The sequence below is a fragment of the Fistularia commersonii genome, chromosome 19 (assembly GCF_037954325.1).
Source record: "Fistularia commersonii isolate RoL2024-O1a breed Wild chromosome 19, RoL_Fcom_v1.0, whole genome shotgun sequence".
Taxonomy (NCBI): Eukaryota; Metazoa; Chordata; class Actinopteri; order Syngnathiformes; family Fistulariidae; genus Fistularia; species Fistularia commersonii.
This window is the reverse complement of record NC_141302.1, coordinates 11,445,658-11,459,618: the sequence shown is the minus strand read 5'-3', so window position 1 is coordinate 11,459,618 and position 13,961 is coordinate 11,445,658. Positions and strand designations below refer to the sequence as shown.

Sequence of the window (13,961 nt, the reverse complement as noted above, 5' to 3'; positions counted from 1 at the left end):
CCCACGGTCAGTTTTCCTGCTTCAGCCTGGCTCTCCGTGCGGAGCTAACGCCGATCTTGGGTCTGCTGGGAAGAGTGGAGGTTTTAGAAGAGCGAAGGAAAAACAACAAAACACCTGGTTGTTACTCCAAACCGCATGACACATGATTTAATATTTGTTTGGGGCAAGGTCAAACTTTTTATTCACAAACAGCTGAAGTAATATTCAGTAGTAAACTTTCAATATGCACGATAGCTTGCTGACTTTTATATGATTCCAGCTATATTCTCATGGATCAAGACAATCCTTTGATTATTATTGGTCTTTTTTTCCAGCAAATCGCTCATCTAGTTAAAGGTGGTCTGCTCCTGTAATTTACTGCCCTTTTTATTTTTTGCAGATTTAAAATCCAAGCTAAATTTACAGTGTGCTCTTGTCAATTGTTTGGAAATTTACAGCTAATTTGTTTGCAGATTTATGTCTTTTTTTTTTTCCAGATAATTTCTGCTTTGGTTTTAGGGTCACGGCTGCTGGTATGAGGTAATGCAAAAAAAAAAAAACCAGAATTTATGGAATTATATATCTAAAGTTTCTAGTTCTTCATCTTCTACATTCCCATTTGGTTCCACGGGGCGAATGATGAGCGGGGATTTATTTCCAAAGTTGTCGTTCACGTCTGGGTTGAAAAAAGGAAACATGACCTCTGTAAATTGGAACCCCGCGAAGGAGTAGAGGTGGGACTCGTCCTCTGCGTTGTAGAAGGACACCGTTCCATCCTCGCAGTCCAGAAACACGCCGACCACGCGAGGCCTCTGCAGGAGACGTAGCAGCTCCGCCTGGGCCGCGCAGGCCCGGTACTCGCTGCCCCGCCGCAAACAAATGGCCCAGTAGCCGTCTTCCGGGCACAGAGTCACCAAGCCCTTCCTATTGATCGACGCCCGAGCCACACCCAGGTCCCACGCCGTTTTGTCCCCCACGTCCACCTCCCAGTAGTGCCTCCCTGAGCCGAAACCCTGCGAAGGTCAAAAAAGTCGGAGGTCATTTCAGGGTCAAGCCTCTGTGCAGCAGGAGGAGGGAGTTCGGTTAACCTTGGTGGCGAGAACGCACGGCGCCGTGTCAAAGCGCTCGGGGAGGTCGGCCACGCTCTGCTCCACATCTCCGTCCCACACTTGCATCCTGTCATTGGACACAACCAGCCAGGGGTTGGCCGTCCGCGGGTCCAGACGGACGTCAGCTGGTGAAACGAGCAGTCGCTTTGTTACTTCCACGTGGGAGAGAAAGAGTAAGTGCTGTTTTTTTTCGACGAGCGTACCTGCGTACTCCTTCATCTTCTCATGCTCTGTGAGCCAGAGGAGAGAGCGACCAGGGCCGGGGGGTCAAAAAAAAAAACAAACAAACTAGAGGATCATTGTCAGACAGTTGCTTTCCAGGTCGATTTTGAAAGAAAAGACACTGACCTTGAACCGAAAGCTTCTTGATGGCCGACCGCAGCTGCTTTTCCACGTCGGCCACTGCTTCCCGAACTGCCCCGAGGCACGGATCCGAATACGATGTCATGTCGGAGCAGGACTTGACTGTCAGCGTGGAGGTCAGAGCTGGAAATGTCTGATAAAAAATTTAAAACAGAGAGAACAAAAACACCTGAAATAAATATGATGGTAAAGAATAGATATAATAAATTCTGATTTATACTCTGAAACAAATAAAAAATTTTATCCATCGAGAAAAGATAGGGTAAAATAGGGGAAAAAATGGGTAGACAAAAAAAAATGAGAAAAAAAAGCACTGGGAAATCAACAATTGATAGAAACAAAAATTCTAAAAATCAAATAAAAATTGATAAATAAAGAGGAACAAGGGAAAATGTTAAAGTAAAATAAAACAGTCAGGGAGACAGAAAACAAATATTTTTCCATTTAGTCTTACATTATCTATACCACTTGACCCACTTGGCTGGAGCCTATTCCAGCTGTCACTGGGTGAGAAGCTGGGTTTGACCTGGACCAGTTTCTAGTCGATCACGGGGCCACATATGGTGACATACAATCATTCACCCTCTCATTCACATGTCCGGCCAATAAAGGATCTCTGATAAACCTCCTGCACGGAGGAAACATGCAAAACCAAGGAACCCCACGCTGACACATGCAGAACATGGAAACTTAAAACAGAAAGCTCCTGCGTCTAAAATCGTACTGAGGACTTGTAAAAGGGGAAGTGCTAAATGCTGCCCCATCGTGCCTGCCAATTTAGAAAATGTATGATATATAAGTAAATGATTAAATGAGAATGAAATAATATCTGGAAAAAACATGGTAGAATGATGGAATGACAAGGAAAAATTGAGAAAACAGTGTTACAAGGTGGTGCACCTGCAGCACGTGGATGTGATCATCGTTGAGAAAAAGTTGCTCCATCTGGCTCCTCCTTCTCTCCAGCTCCAAAATGTCTCGCTCCAGCTCCGCCAGCAGCCCGAAGGCTCTTCGCTCCGCCGCTTCCTGCTTCCTGCGGATCGTCTCCACCAGCTCTGCCCGGCTCCTCTCCAGGCAGTGAAAGAGAGCTGAGAAGACCTCGGTGCTCTCATCGATGGCGGACCGAGAGGCCTCCTGAGGGTGATGAATAGCAAAGCTGGCCTTGAACTTCTTGGATGGAATAAAAGCCGGATAGAAATAATATATAACATAAAAATTATCTTTAAAACTTCCTGTAAACCAGCTCATCTAGCCGGGACGTCCATGTTTGCCAGGACCCACCAGAACATGTTATAGTTGTAACCCATAAGGAGGGGAATACAGACCGTCCACAAAGGTGATGCCTCCGCGTAATAAAATTATTCATTATTTTCTTGCGTAATAATAACATAATATGTGGGATCTTGCCTACACTGACTTTGCTGAGCTCCACCGACTGTTTGATCTCCTCCGCCTTCTGCCGCCTGTCCTGGATCATCTGCAGGAGGTGGGCCTCCATCCACTTCATCTCGGCCTGAGCGTGAGAGCAGCAAACACACTCAAACACACACACACAACAAATCACAAAAAAGGAAGGGCAGAGTTTGAGTTGGCTCGCCGATGTTTATACGATTGACCGGCGTAAACATGGGCCGAGGTCGACAGCAGGGCTTGTTGACACGCACAACTTTACCACGTCACCTCTCTACGGATCACAACTCTACGGATACCTTTAAAGGTTAAAAACTTTTCTGCCCTTCGCTGCCACCCGGGGCGAGGCTGTCTGACTAAGTGGAATGGAATGACATGGAAATTATAATCCTTTTCATTCTTTAATCTGTGAGAATATCGCCTTGTAATGGCGTATATTTGGCACCAAAACCAAATTAATGCATGCCAAATCCTTTCCTTTTCGGACGTTAATTTAATTTTTTTAACCTGTACAGGAGAATATAACTTCACGCACACCATGAAGAAGGAAGTAGTGCGTCAGCTTCTTTAATTTTTCTCTTTTCTTGCTGGCGCACGATTGGATCTTCTTCAAGTTTCTCATGTTTTGAGAACGGAAGATCACGTGACAGAGGAGTTTCCTCAATCCGATCGAAGAGGGAATGGCCACAATGGATGCGGGCTGACTCACGTTGTAAGCAAAAGTGTGTGTGCGTGTGTGTGTGTGTGTGTGTGTGTGTGTGTGTGTGTGTGTGAGAAAGAGAGAAAAAGAGAGACATGGGAGAATGTTTCTTTAAGTTACTTGAATGGAGAGTGGCTTTATCGCTTATTGACTCGCCCATCTAGAATCTAAGCAAAGAAATTGTGACTATAACTGTTGGATACTGGAAACTGTTGTGATAGATTTTTTCCTTCTGCTGTTTACACTGCATTTTTTAAAACAGTAATGATACAAAAAGTTGAATGCAATTGAAAAGTCAAGTTCTGTTCGAGAATTAATTCAGACTGCAGAGTTATACCAGTGTTTGGTCACATGATTCAACCAGAACTAAGCATTCAGAGGGTGAGCTTACAGGTCAGACAGGCTGGGAGATTCCTACCTTCCTCTCCTTGCTCTCTCGCTCTACCGGGACGGTATCGTGGCAGCGATGGTCGGTCTCTGTGCACAGCACACACACGCACTCCCGGTCGCTCCTGCAAAACAGCTCCAAGAGGCGCTGGTGCCTCCCACACATGCGCTCCTCCAGTGAGGCCAGGGGTTCTATCAGCCTGTGGCTCTTCAGGGTGGTGACACGCAGATGAGGCTCCAGGTGGGCCTCGCAATACGACGTCAAACACACCAGGCACGACTTTAGCGCCTCAGTCTGTCTCCCCGCGCATACGTCGCAGGATACCGATTTCACAGCGGCGACGCCGACACTCCTCCTGGCTCGGATCTGCTCGGACATTTCCCGGGCGAAAGAGTTCTCGCAGGGCTCCGGGCGGCCCTTGAAGACCTCCTGACATCTCGGGCAGCTGGCGGTGGGCCGCGAGTCCCAGTGGGAGGTGATGCAGGGGAAACAGAAGCTGTGGCCGCAGGGGATGGACACCGGGTGGGAGAAGACGTCCTGACAGAGGCCACATAGGAACTGTGCATCTGAGAGAAGGGCGCAGGGAGCAGCCATCGCCCGGGAGGATTAGCGTCAAGTGGCTTTCAGCTGGAAGAAGAAAAAGAATCACAAATATTCCGGGTTTTATCCGACATCGATTAGAAGCGGGCAGGTCTTTATCACTCATAGGTGCCCAGTGAACAAAGTCCAGCCGTTGTGACGTGACTGGCGCTGTCGCACCCAGGCAAAGAAAAAGAAAATCACCATGCAGGCACTTCCATTGACCAAAACACAAAACACAGTAAAATCCTAATGAGAATGACCTGCGTTGTTTCCATGGTGACAATTTAGGAACAAGCCTGTCCCTTTTTTTTTGCCAGTTGATTCTTACCCTGTGTTTTCCCCTCGAGGCCGTGAAGGCGACACTACGAGGTGCGAAGTCCAGCTACCACGCTCTTGTCCCCTTCAGATCTCCGTCTCCGCCTCCCTCACAAGCAGAGGGGTGGAGGGCAAAGTCTGGATCGCTCTGACGTTCCACTTTGAAAGCCGCTGTGTGTGTGTGTGTGTGTGTGTGTGTGTGTGTGTTTTATTGTCCCCCTGTTGCCTATTCAACAAGAGAGCCCTGTCAATATTCGTGCACAATGGGTTTGATATGGAACAAACAGAAGCAGAGGTTATGATGTTACCGCAGAGATTCCAAAACACCCTGGAAAATAGTAAAAATCAAACAAACATATTCAAGGCTTGATTTTCAATTACATAAAACAATAAATTGAAAAAAAAAAAAGGAATCCAGATTCCCTCTGGCTGTTGTAAAATCAGCAGAAAGTGAGAGTAAAATAGATGGATCTCTCATGAGTCAGAAGACAGTTTTGATACAAACGGATGAAGAATCCACACATTTGTATTTTCTTTTAGATAGGTTTATTCATTTTTATTCTTATATTTTTGCAATCGAAAAAAAAAAATCAGCAGGCAAATCGTTATGGGATTTTGGAGGTTAGACCCACAGGCACACACAGGACTCTGCACCGAGACAAACTGGGTTCAAAAAGCAAGTTTAGTGAGACCAATATACAGGACCGGGTCGGGGGATGCAGGGCAGGAACAACAAGTAGGACGCGGCTGCGTACGGCAACAGTGGAGACCCAGTCGGGTCACAGGCGGCTAGGCGGAAGGTGCTCGCGTACACCGACGAGGTGTGTGGTGGTCCGGCAGGATGCAAGGGTTTACATTGGCAGGAGAAGTAGGGGCCCGGTGAAATGCATGGGTTTACACCGCTGGAGGAAAGGAGCGAATGGGGAAGACAAAGGGAAATCGGAGATAACCCAGCAACCCGTGTGGCTCAGGACCAGCCGTGCAACAAACTGCGGGCTCACGCCCAAGCCTACAGCAAATCATAGAATCCAATATTACATCAACACTAATATCAGAAGAAGAATGTGTAGAAAAAAAAAAAGGATCAAACATACACACACAACATACACATTACAAATATTTTCAAGATGGCCCGTACATGTACAAATGTATTTAAATACAACCTGTGAAATAATACAGAACACAAATAAAATGTGCTGTGCTACGAGTCACACCAAAATGCAAAATGAGACAAAGCGGTGGGAAATCAGGGAACTTTTGCTCATTTTCTTCTCAAGGACAGCCAGAAGGGTGGAAAATTATAAAAATTGGCAAGCTGGGAAAGAAAGAGAAAAACATTCCGTCAAAAAAGGGAAAAAAGGCGGTTCGGAATTAAACTGGACTTGCGCTAATGTTGTGAGAAAAGGAGACGGAATTATGCTCACTTCTATAATCATGAGCTTCAGGTCGTGGTCCGAGATGTGAGGGTCCATCCTCACTCTGACATCAAATCCCAGAGCGTAAACTGACGATCAAATGGAATGAGATCATACATCACACGAGGATAATGGATGACATCAAGGCTTAAAACTGGAGGACTATTGATATGTATACTGTATGTATGTACTGTGTGTATACTGCCCCAAAACACTGGACTCTGACAACATATTGCACTACTTTGCACTATTGCCATTTTTGCACGGTTACAGTAAAATCCATCATGCTGCTACTGTATTACAGACTGTATACTTACTTTTTTATGCCTTTGAATCCACTTAATTTCCGACCTGCTATTGTATGGTATTTCTTAATGACTGCACAGAAAAGTGCTGCTACTCTCTACATTCAAATTCCCATGACATAAATCTAAACATTTCACGTTTTTATGCTGTTAAACCTCTATTATCCTTTTCACTTCTGTACGGGTAGATGCACTTTATTCTCTATAGTTTAATGTTTGTTTGTTTATTGTGCACTGTGCTGTGCACTCTAAAGTTCACTATTATTATTTTGTTGATCTCACGTAACTGTGAAACGTCTTTTTGATTTCTCTGTATGTCTTGTACATGTGGGGATATTGACAATAAAACTGACTTTGGATTGACTTGGTCTTTGACAGGAAATAAATACAGGAAATGGATGTTGGGAAAAGCATACTTACATGGTCCTTTCATTGCAGTCGGCCATTTTGTCAAAATTGGGTTTGTTTACATGTTAAGAAAAAAAACATAGAAAGAATAAGCAAAGATAAGGTAAGACTGTTTTTGTTTTAAATGCTCATTATTTTTCAAATACAAATATATTCCTCCTAATACAAAATGCATATTCCTTTGCAAATGAACCTTTTATAAACCAAGCTTCAACCAAGTTGATGGTCTTAACAAAAATTAAGAATATTAGAGTAAATGGTGAACAAGCGGAATACAATATGTTCCAGCTTCAGACACAAGAGTGAGGAAGGTTCATCATTCATCATCAAATGTATCAGCTGTCGTTCTGTAAATTGGGTTTTTATCAACGAAAATATTATTATTGAATAAAAGAGAGACAGAGACAGAAAAATACATTACTGTCTGCCTTGGAAGAACAATTCTATTTAAATCGATGTTGATTTTTTTTGGATGCTTTTCTGGACCTTAACCACTGATCAATCTTTTATATTTTCCATTTCAATATTTTGAAATATCTTAATCCTGATTTCCAGCTACTTTTGCTGTAATTTTCTGGATTTTATTTTCTGTAAATCCTTGATCTTGAATGTAATTTGTTTTATTTTGATGTACAGAACTTCTTTAAAATGTCTTCAGCAATTTGCTCGGTTTCATTCTCACGGTGACAAAGGAGGTGACATTTTCAAATTTCAAATTTTAACTTCTCAAAAACATGAAGAAGAAAATCCTGACTGGATTATGAAAGGCCAAAATCTTGCTACTTTCATAGAATGAAGATGAAATTGGTGTGTAAACACTGAGATTGCATATCACCATTCTTATCCATTAATCCATTGAATCTATATTGATTATGAAAAACAATCATCATGTTAAGCTCCAATAAATTGTGCAGTCCTCGCTCCACCGTGATTGCCCAATTAAAAGTATATCAAAGACATAAAGTTTCTTACCGGGATGTGCTCTAACTACGGCCTCCCAGCTTCTCACATTGTTATAAATTGCGAAGAGACGGAATGTGTAAGAGATGGAGTCCAGGGATGTGACAGTGTAGTTGATTGTTTCCTGCCCAGTCGATGCGTTGCTGTGAATCTCTATCTGTCTGTCGGCAAACTCGAGGATGTAACTGTAGTTTCTCACTTTCGTCCACTGCAGGGAAACACTGGTCTCGTTTAGTCCTGCTAATATGAAGTCTTGGGGCGGCAGAGGAGCTGAAACACAAAAACAGGGGGGAACATTTTTTTTTAAAACTTAATACATTTTGTGGGCCCTTTTTTGGGACGGAATAGGGGATGGGGGAAGGGGTTTGTAAGATTATGTCAGGAGAAAAATGAAAGGAAAATAATAATTCTGACGGTGCTGTTATTTGTTCCTATCAAGGAATGAAATCAAAAAAGAACTTTTTTTTTATTTGATTTATTTATTTATTTATTTTTTAATATAAAGTATGTTAGATGGGAATGCAAGAAATCTAATCAAATCAGTAAAAATTTGGGACTTTTTTCAGCTGATTTGTGTAAAATAAAAATAAAAAAAGTTTACATTCGCACTGAATTACTATCAATGGTAATCTGAAAATACTGAAAAAAACACTTGTTGAAATAATATTGGATTTGTTCCATGTTATCATTCAGAAGCAAAAAAAACCTATGGGTACCGCCTCAATTTCAACAAAGACTATTTCCATGACAGTGAAATGTCGCTCCACCACTCATAAATGAAACAAGAGCTCCTACCAGTCGAGCTTGAGATGCTGATGCCTTTGCTTTGGGTTACGTTGATCACGAAGGAGAGCGTGAACTTGTACATGGTTGCGGGGCTGAGGTTATGGACATTGTGATGAATGTATTCCATTTCAGATGTTGCAGGGATGTGGGTCTCATCTTCTCCGTTAACCCAGAGAATGTAACTTGCGCCGGGTATGTTTTCCCACTCCAGAGAGATGAAGTATTCATACTGTCCTGTGGCTAAGAAGTGCTGGATTACCTGGACTGAGAAAGAAGAAACACATTATTATCATGCTAGCAGGAAGTGAATTTTGTATTCTCATCCCAACGAAAAGCAATTGCAGAGGGTGAGAAGTAAAATAAACAACCAGCAGATTTTTTGGGGGAGAGTTAAAGATTATTGAGGATGAATCATGAATTTTTCAGCTCCATGTACATGCAAGCGCACTGCATGGCCCACGGCTGCGCATTTTTTCTCTGTCATTTAAAAAAAAACGAAAAACTGTAAATCTTGCTAAATGGCACAAGAACAAACACTGAAAATGTGCAATTGGTTGTCTCTTAATCATGAAAATCAGTGAATGTTACAAAGAATTAGAAAAAAAAAAGTCAAAAGTCATAATTTCTTCTTTCAAATGATTTGTGTATTGAATTGCTGAGATGACTTGTGATTACTTTACCTGGAGACGTGAAGGTGGAATAAACTAAATAATTAAACTGTCAGGCCCATGTAGAGGGAGCGGAGTGGAACACCTCGTCCCTTAAAACAAACCCCAAAAGCAGGGTCGCAACAGGCACTTGTTGCCTTTACTCACACGAAAGCTGCATTGGAAACAACTTTGTTTGCTCTGAACCTTTGACGTTTAGTGAATTAGAGAGCTCAAATTCACGAAATGACCGAACTGGCAGACCATCAGACACTGAACATACACCTTCAATAAGCCACTTAAACAGTCTTGGCTGCTGAGACACTTTTCAAACAAATGCTCAGACGAGCTAATCTCTCACAGAGAGAGACAGAGAAAACAAAACAAATAAGGTGACAGCAAGACCATGGTTGCTCGGTCAAAATAACGTGAATAAGTCACCCTTCACTTGTCCTATGTTACCCACCCGGTTTGGACGACCTACTTTCAGTGGAATCTGACATATGCAAAACTATTTGCTGGCAGTGAGCATTCCCCGCGTATACCTTTCACCATGTCAGGTGTGTGTCTGCGAAACATCTGTCAGTCTGGAAAAGTATGGGACAATGTGATTCGCCCTGAGAGTCTTTGCACTTTATTTACCATGTCAGGAGGAACGTAGAATTTCTAAACAATTTAAATTACACCTGAGTTGTGTGAGTGTAATGTGGTCATCCTGAATCATCCGTTTTCATCATCCGGTGAATCCTGAATCATCCGGTGACTGAAAACGCTACGTGGAGAATTAAAACATACATTACCTGATCGATAACAGATGAAGGGCAATGGATGGGAGCAGTTTTGCTCGGTCCATAGCCCTGAATTTTGGGACAATGTGACGCAAAGATTCGGGTCGGGGCTGGACGTGTTTTCAGATGCAGACCCGCTCCTATCGGACCACTGCTTTGCCAAGAAAAGGCCGATCCACACCTGATTGTCACCCGCTATCTGTGCAATCTTAGCATTCTCGTCCTCGTTTCGTATGCTAAAGAGAAAACAGCAATACACACGTATCAAGGTTGATCAAAGATCGTTGATCAAGGTTGGTAAACAAAAACATTTGTTAATGGGATAAACTTTGCATTATCACTCCACGATACGAAAGGCTTCAGTGAGATACCATTGGATTAAGACGATGACAATTTCACGTTTAATGTTTCGACATGGTTTTTAATGTTTTTGATGCGGCTTTTCAATTTTGGGTATAATTTGTTGTGCACTTATAACAGTCGCAGTAAGGGAGATTTACACAAATTTACCTTACTTTGTTAAACCAACGTACTTACACATAATTGTATCACAATCGCAGGAATATAGGCATCTGTCTGTCATCGGTCCTGCAGAATATCTAAGATATTTGGCCTGTTTATCCACAAGTTAGGGAGGGACCTTGGCATATTATTATGAAATAGAAAAAAGGTTTTTGGCTATTCAAAAAGAAATGCGCATCCAAGTTATCATCTTCAGCTTCACGGAAATCTCTACATTCATACATTTGTTGCCACCATGTACTTTACTCCAAATAATCACTTTTATCGGTGATGCAGTTGACAATTTAGCCTATATATTATGATTACAATAAAGTATGAATAAATTCATACTTTCCAAAAAAAGATGAAAAAAAGGAACGGGATGAAGATAAAAGGCATTTATCGAAAAAAAATATTGTCGTTGAACTCATTTGGCCACAGGACACCATTATCCAGAAAAGGTGGACTCATTGTCCTAGCATGTTATCTTCCTTCTTATGTCCATTGATAGACATTCATCTCAAGTATTTTGTGTTAGTAACCTAAAACTGTCATTTCCCTCTTTTGGCTTCATTCAGAGAGGGGCTGAAAAAAAACAGAAAAACCCAGACAACAACAACAACAACAAGATAAAACTATCAAACACAGAGCAGATCTGAAAAGGAACTGACTGTGAATGATTTGTGATGATGAGATACAAACGAGATGCTCGTCTCAAACGTGGCCCACCTGACGAGATCCACAAAGTTTTCCCGGCAGATTTTCTGAGCCTCAGGCCAACTTGATCTGTTGTTGACCATCACATAGGTTTCCGTGCCATCTTGAACACCTGAAAATGTGTGATATTACAAGTTGCTCTGCTGCATTTCTGTGCCTGTTTGACTTAGAAATGTGATAAATGGCATCTATTACATTCTTCTTCATTAAAACACAAGCACACAGACCTGCGTAGCATATGAAGGTCAGGTTTTTGTGGCAATCTGCGATGTTCCAGCTACCAAAGTGGGGGTCGTTGGTAAGCCGTGCACAGAAGTCAGATTGGTCGCTATAGTACGGCACCACAGGGTGCCAGCTTCTGAAGTGTTTCCCTCCGTCAGCGTAGAAGCTACTGTTGTCGAGGGACCACTTCCAGCTGTCGAAAAGACCTATCCATGCTTCTCCTGTGTGACGCACAGGAAGAGGAACACCCATTGCAAGGTCTTGCATTCAAGCTGAAATGACACAATGTTCTGTTACTGGGAGCTTACCTGTATCGGTTTGAGGAATGTTCTCCTGGTCACTGAGGGTTTCTATGGTGGCTAGATCGGTGTGCAAGGTCCTGCAGTAGTCTTGCGCTCTGGTCCAGCTCAGTGTCTTGTTGACAAAGATGAACTCACGAGATGTCGTGGGGGCAGCCATTAATGCTGAAACACAAGAGGCTTTTCAGAGATGTATTGATTTAATGTAACACAGCTGTCTTCGCTAGTTTTTATTGCAGTGGTTTGGAAAAAATCTTCCTTTGCTAATTCCCAGTTAATAATTTCTCCGTTAGTGTGTTATATTCCCATTTTTAAGTGTTTTTTTTTTATCCTAGTAAGTGCTTTACATATACTTTCAGATAATTACTTTCTAAATTTCGGTTTGATTCCTGCCTCCTTCAAGTGTTGTTGTACACGATGCTGAACCCCTGGCTGGTGGATGGTTCATCCATGCTGGGTTAATTGCAGAGCATGAATTTTCCCACAGGGATTGATAAATTATTATCATTATTAAATATTGCAGGTCATTGCTGACAAGATTTAAAGAAAAAGACAGGAAATACTCTAATTTAGGTGAAAACAATGAATCTCAAATTTAAACTTAAAATGGGCTAACCTTTGGGTTGGAATTTCATCTCTCAGTCAAAACATAAAAACTTGAATTTATTTGTTTTAGGGGTCAAAAATCAGCGGACATGATGCTACTTTATATTTTTCACAATTTGATTTGTATTGTGATGGATGAAGATGCTGAAATCAGACAAAATATGCTGCGAGCAACATACCTGTGAGCAAAGAAATGATCATCGGCAAATCCATCGCTTAAATCTTGATGTTTCAAATGTTTGATTAACTCCTTTTATACATAAAACAAAAAAAGAAAACAAAAATCCTGTTTGAAACAACTAAGGATCTTGCAGCCAGTTAATGCGCGTTGCATGTCCTGCGCTCGCGTGCCTTGTGAATGCACAGAGGTGTTGAAGGTGACAAAAAAATAAAACTCCAGAAATGAGGAAGTAAAAGCTAACACTACCTGTTAGTTGGATGACTCTGTTGAACACAGGGATGGGAAGATAGGTGTGTGGTGAAAAATTCAAACCTGTCTGATGAGTGTCTCATCATTTGTCCCGTCAAGCACAGCAGAAAGCAAAGGTACTGAGTTCAACCAACCAGACATAACTCACTCATCATATAAGATTACAAATGTTTTTCCCTATACAGGAAATTTGAATATTGTACAGAACAATGAGGAAGAGACACTGGAATAAAACATTGGCATGGCAGGTGATAGAATTGACTGCAATTCAGTCTCGGCCGAAAAACATGGGGACATATCTTTGCAATCAAGAAACATCTACTAGACACAAGACACAAAGCACTAACTGCAAACTAAAAGTAACAATGTCCGGTTGAACAACCTTTGGTTTGGCCAAGTTCCAAACAAATTAAGTTGGTCACAATAGATTCTCACTGGCCTTCTGTGTTACAAACAACTCTAACCTTGCTTTTTGGACTCACAAAGCAAAAACATCACATTTTTGCATTAATGAGTGGGACTTTATTTCACTTTTGTTACTGTCAAGGACGATTTAAGACATTTGATTTTAATGGAAACATTATGATACCTTTGTAACAGCCCATTTCTGTTTACCCTTCTGACAATTCTTGGAAAAATTATAATTTACTGATTATATATGACAAATGATCAACTGATCTTAAATAAATGAAATTACAACCAACATGGCCTATGTAAAGCTATGTCAACCCATTTGTTTATTCCCCAGGCACACAAATCTGTCCTCTTGATATGGTTGATTAATTTCATTGTGACAAAAGGAGCAATGTAGAAAAGAATTGACTGTGTATTTGGCAAAATCATTGAGGGTAGTTGTTTGTTTTTTCTCTCTCTCCTAACTGCAAGATGCAAAATCTTGAACTTTAGTTAATATGCAACACCCGTTTAATGTCTCACTCTTTTACATGGCACCTAAGGGTGATACAGTAATTTCCCAGTTCCCCCAAGAGCCAGACATGTCTGGATTAATTGTAAGCACAGTTTCAGGTTAG

General features: G+C 41.8%; 2 protein-coding genes and 1 long non-coding RNA gene across 5 annotated transcripts; all 3 read right to left on the bottom strand.

The window, feature by feature from the left end:
• Positions 1 to 115: 115 nt before the first annotated feature.
• LOC147223722 (E3 ubiquitin-protein ligase TRIM39-like) lies at positions 116 to 4,956 on the bottom strand. 2 transcript variants are annotated; one of them, XM_086166096.1, is made up of 8 exons: positions 4,860 to 4,956; positions 3,980 to 4,576; positions 2,863 to 2,964; positions 2,352 to 2,585; positions 1,437 to 1,584; positions 1,292 to 1,318; positions 1,068 to 1,213; positions 116 to 992 (listed from the first exon to the last, which is right to left on the bottom strand). In XM_086166096.1, the coding sequence occupies exons 2-8, from the start codon at positions 4,541 to 4,543 to the stop codon at positions 555 to 557; spliced, it is 1,659 nt and encodes a 552-aa protein (XP_086022222.1). In that variant the 5' UTR covers positions 4,544 to 4,576; positions 4,860 to 4,956; the 3' UTR covers positions 116 to 554. The 2 variants fall into 2 exon arrangements, with proteins under 2 accessions (XP_086022222.1, XP_086022223.1); XM_086166097.1 differs by having other exon boundaries at positions 2,869 to 2,964.
• Positions 4,957 to 5,375: 419 nt separating this feature from the next.
• On the bottom strand, positions 5,376 to 7,100 carry LOC147223721 (uncharacterized). Its single transcript, XR_015107558.1, has 3 exons — positions 6,987 to 7,100; positions 6,271 to 6,350; positions 5,376 to 6,161 (listed from the first exon to the last, which is right to left on the bottom strand). It is a non-coding gene; the product is annotated as an uncharacterized LOC147223721 (long non-coding RNA).
• Positions 7,101 to 7,828: 728 nt separating this feature from the next.
• On the bottom strand, positions 7,829 to 12,894 carry LOC147223720 (putative C-type lectin domain family 20 member A). 2 transcript variants are annotated; one of them, XM_086165622.1, is made up of 7 exons: positions 12,680 to 12,844; positions 11,904 to 12,074; positions 11,601 to 11,816; positions 11,386 to 11,485; positions 10,168 to 10,391; positions 8,730 to 8,984; positions 7,829 to 8,204 (listed from the first exon to the last, which is right to left on the bottom strand). In XM_086165622.1, exons 1-7 carry the CDS (start codon positions 12,711 to 12,713, stop codon positions 7,861 to 7,863), a joined length of 1,344 nt encoding a protein of 447 aa, XP_086021748.1. In that variant the 5' UTR covers positions 12,714 to 12,844; the 3' UTR covers positions 7,829 to 7,860. The 2 variants fall into 2 exon arrangements, with proteins under 2 accessions (XP_086021748.1, XP_086021749.1); XM_086165623.1 differs by having other exon boundaries at positions 7,832 to 8,204; positions 11,904 to 12,059; positions 12,680 to 12,894.
• Between the last annotated feature and the right edge of the window lie 1,067 nt (positions 12,895 to 13,961).

Excerpts from the sequence above, each read along its gene's own strand:
- LOC147223722 (XM_086166096.1), bottom strand. The coding sequence starts at position 4,543 with ATGGCTGCTCCCTGCGCCCTTCTCTCAGATGCACAGTTCCTATGTGGC. Across the intron at positions 2,965-3,979 it reads GAGAGAGCAAGGAGAGGAAG|GCCGAGATGAAGTGGATGGA; the intron begins GTAGGAATCTCC and ends TCTCACGCTCAG. Across the intron at positions 993-1,067 it reads CGTGCGTTCTCGCCACCAAG|GGTTTCGGCTCAGGGAGGCA; the intron begins GTTAACCGAACT and ends TGACCTTCGCAG.
- LOC147223720 (XM_086165622.1), bottom strand. The coding sequence starts at position 12,713 with ATGGATTTGCCGATGATCATTTCTTTGCTCACAG. Across the intron at positions 12,075-12,679 it reads GATCATTTCTTTGCTCACAG|CCTCTTGTGTTTCAGCATTA; the intron begins GTATGTTGCTCG and ends ATCTCTGAAAAG. Across the intron at positions 11,817-11,903 it reads CATTCCTCAAACCGATACAG|GAGAAGCATGGATAGGTCTT; the intron begins GTAAGCTCCCAG and ends TGCGTCACACAG.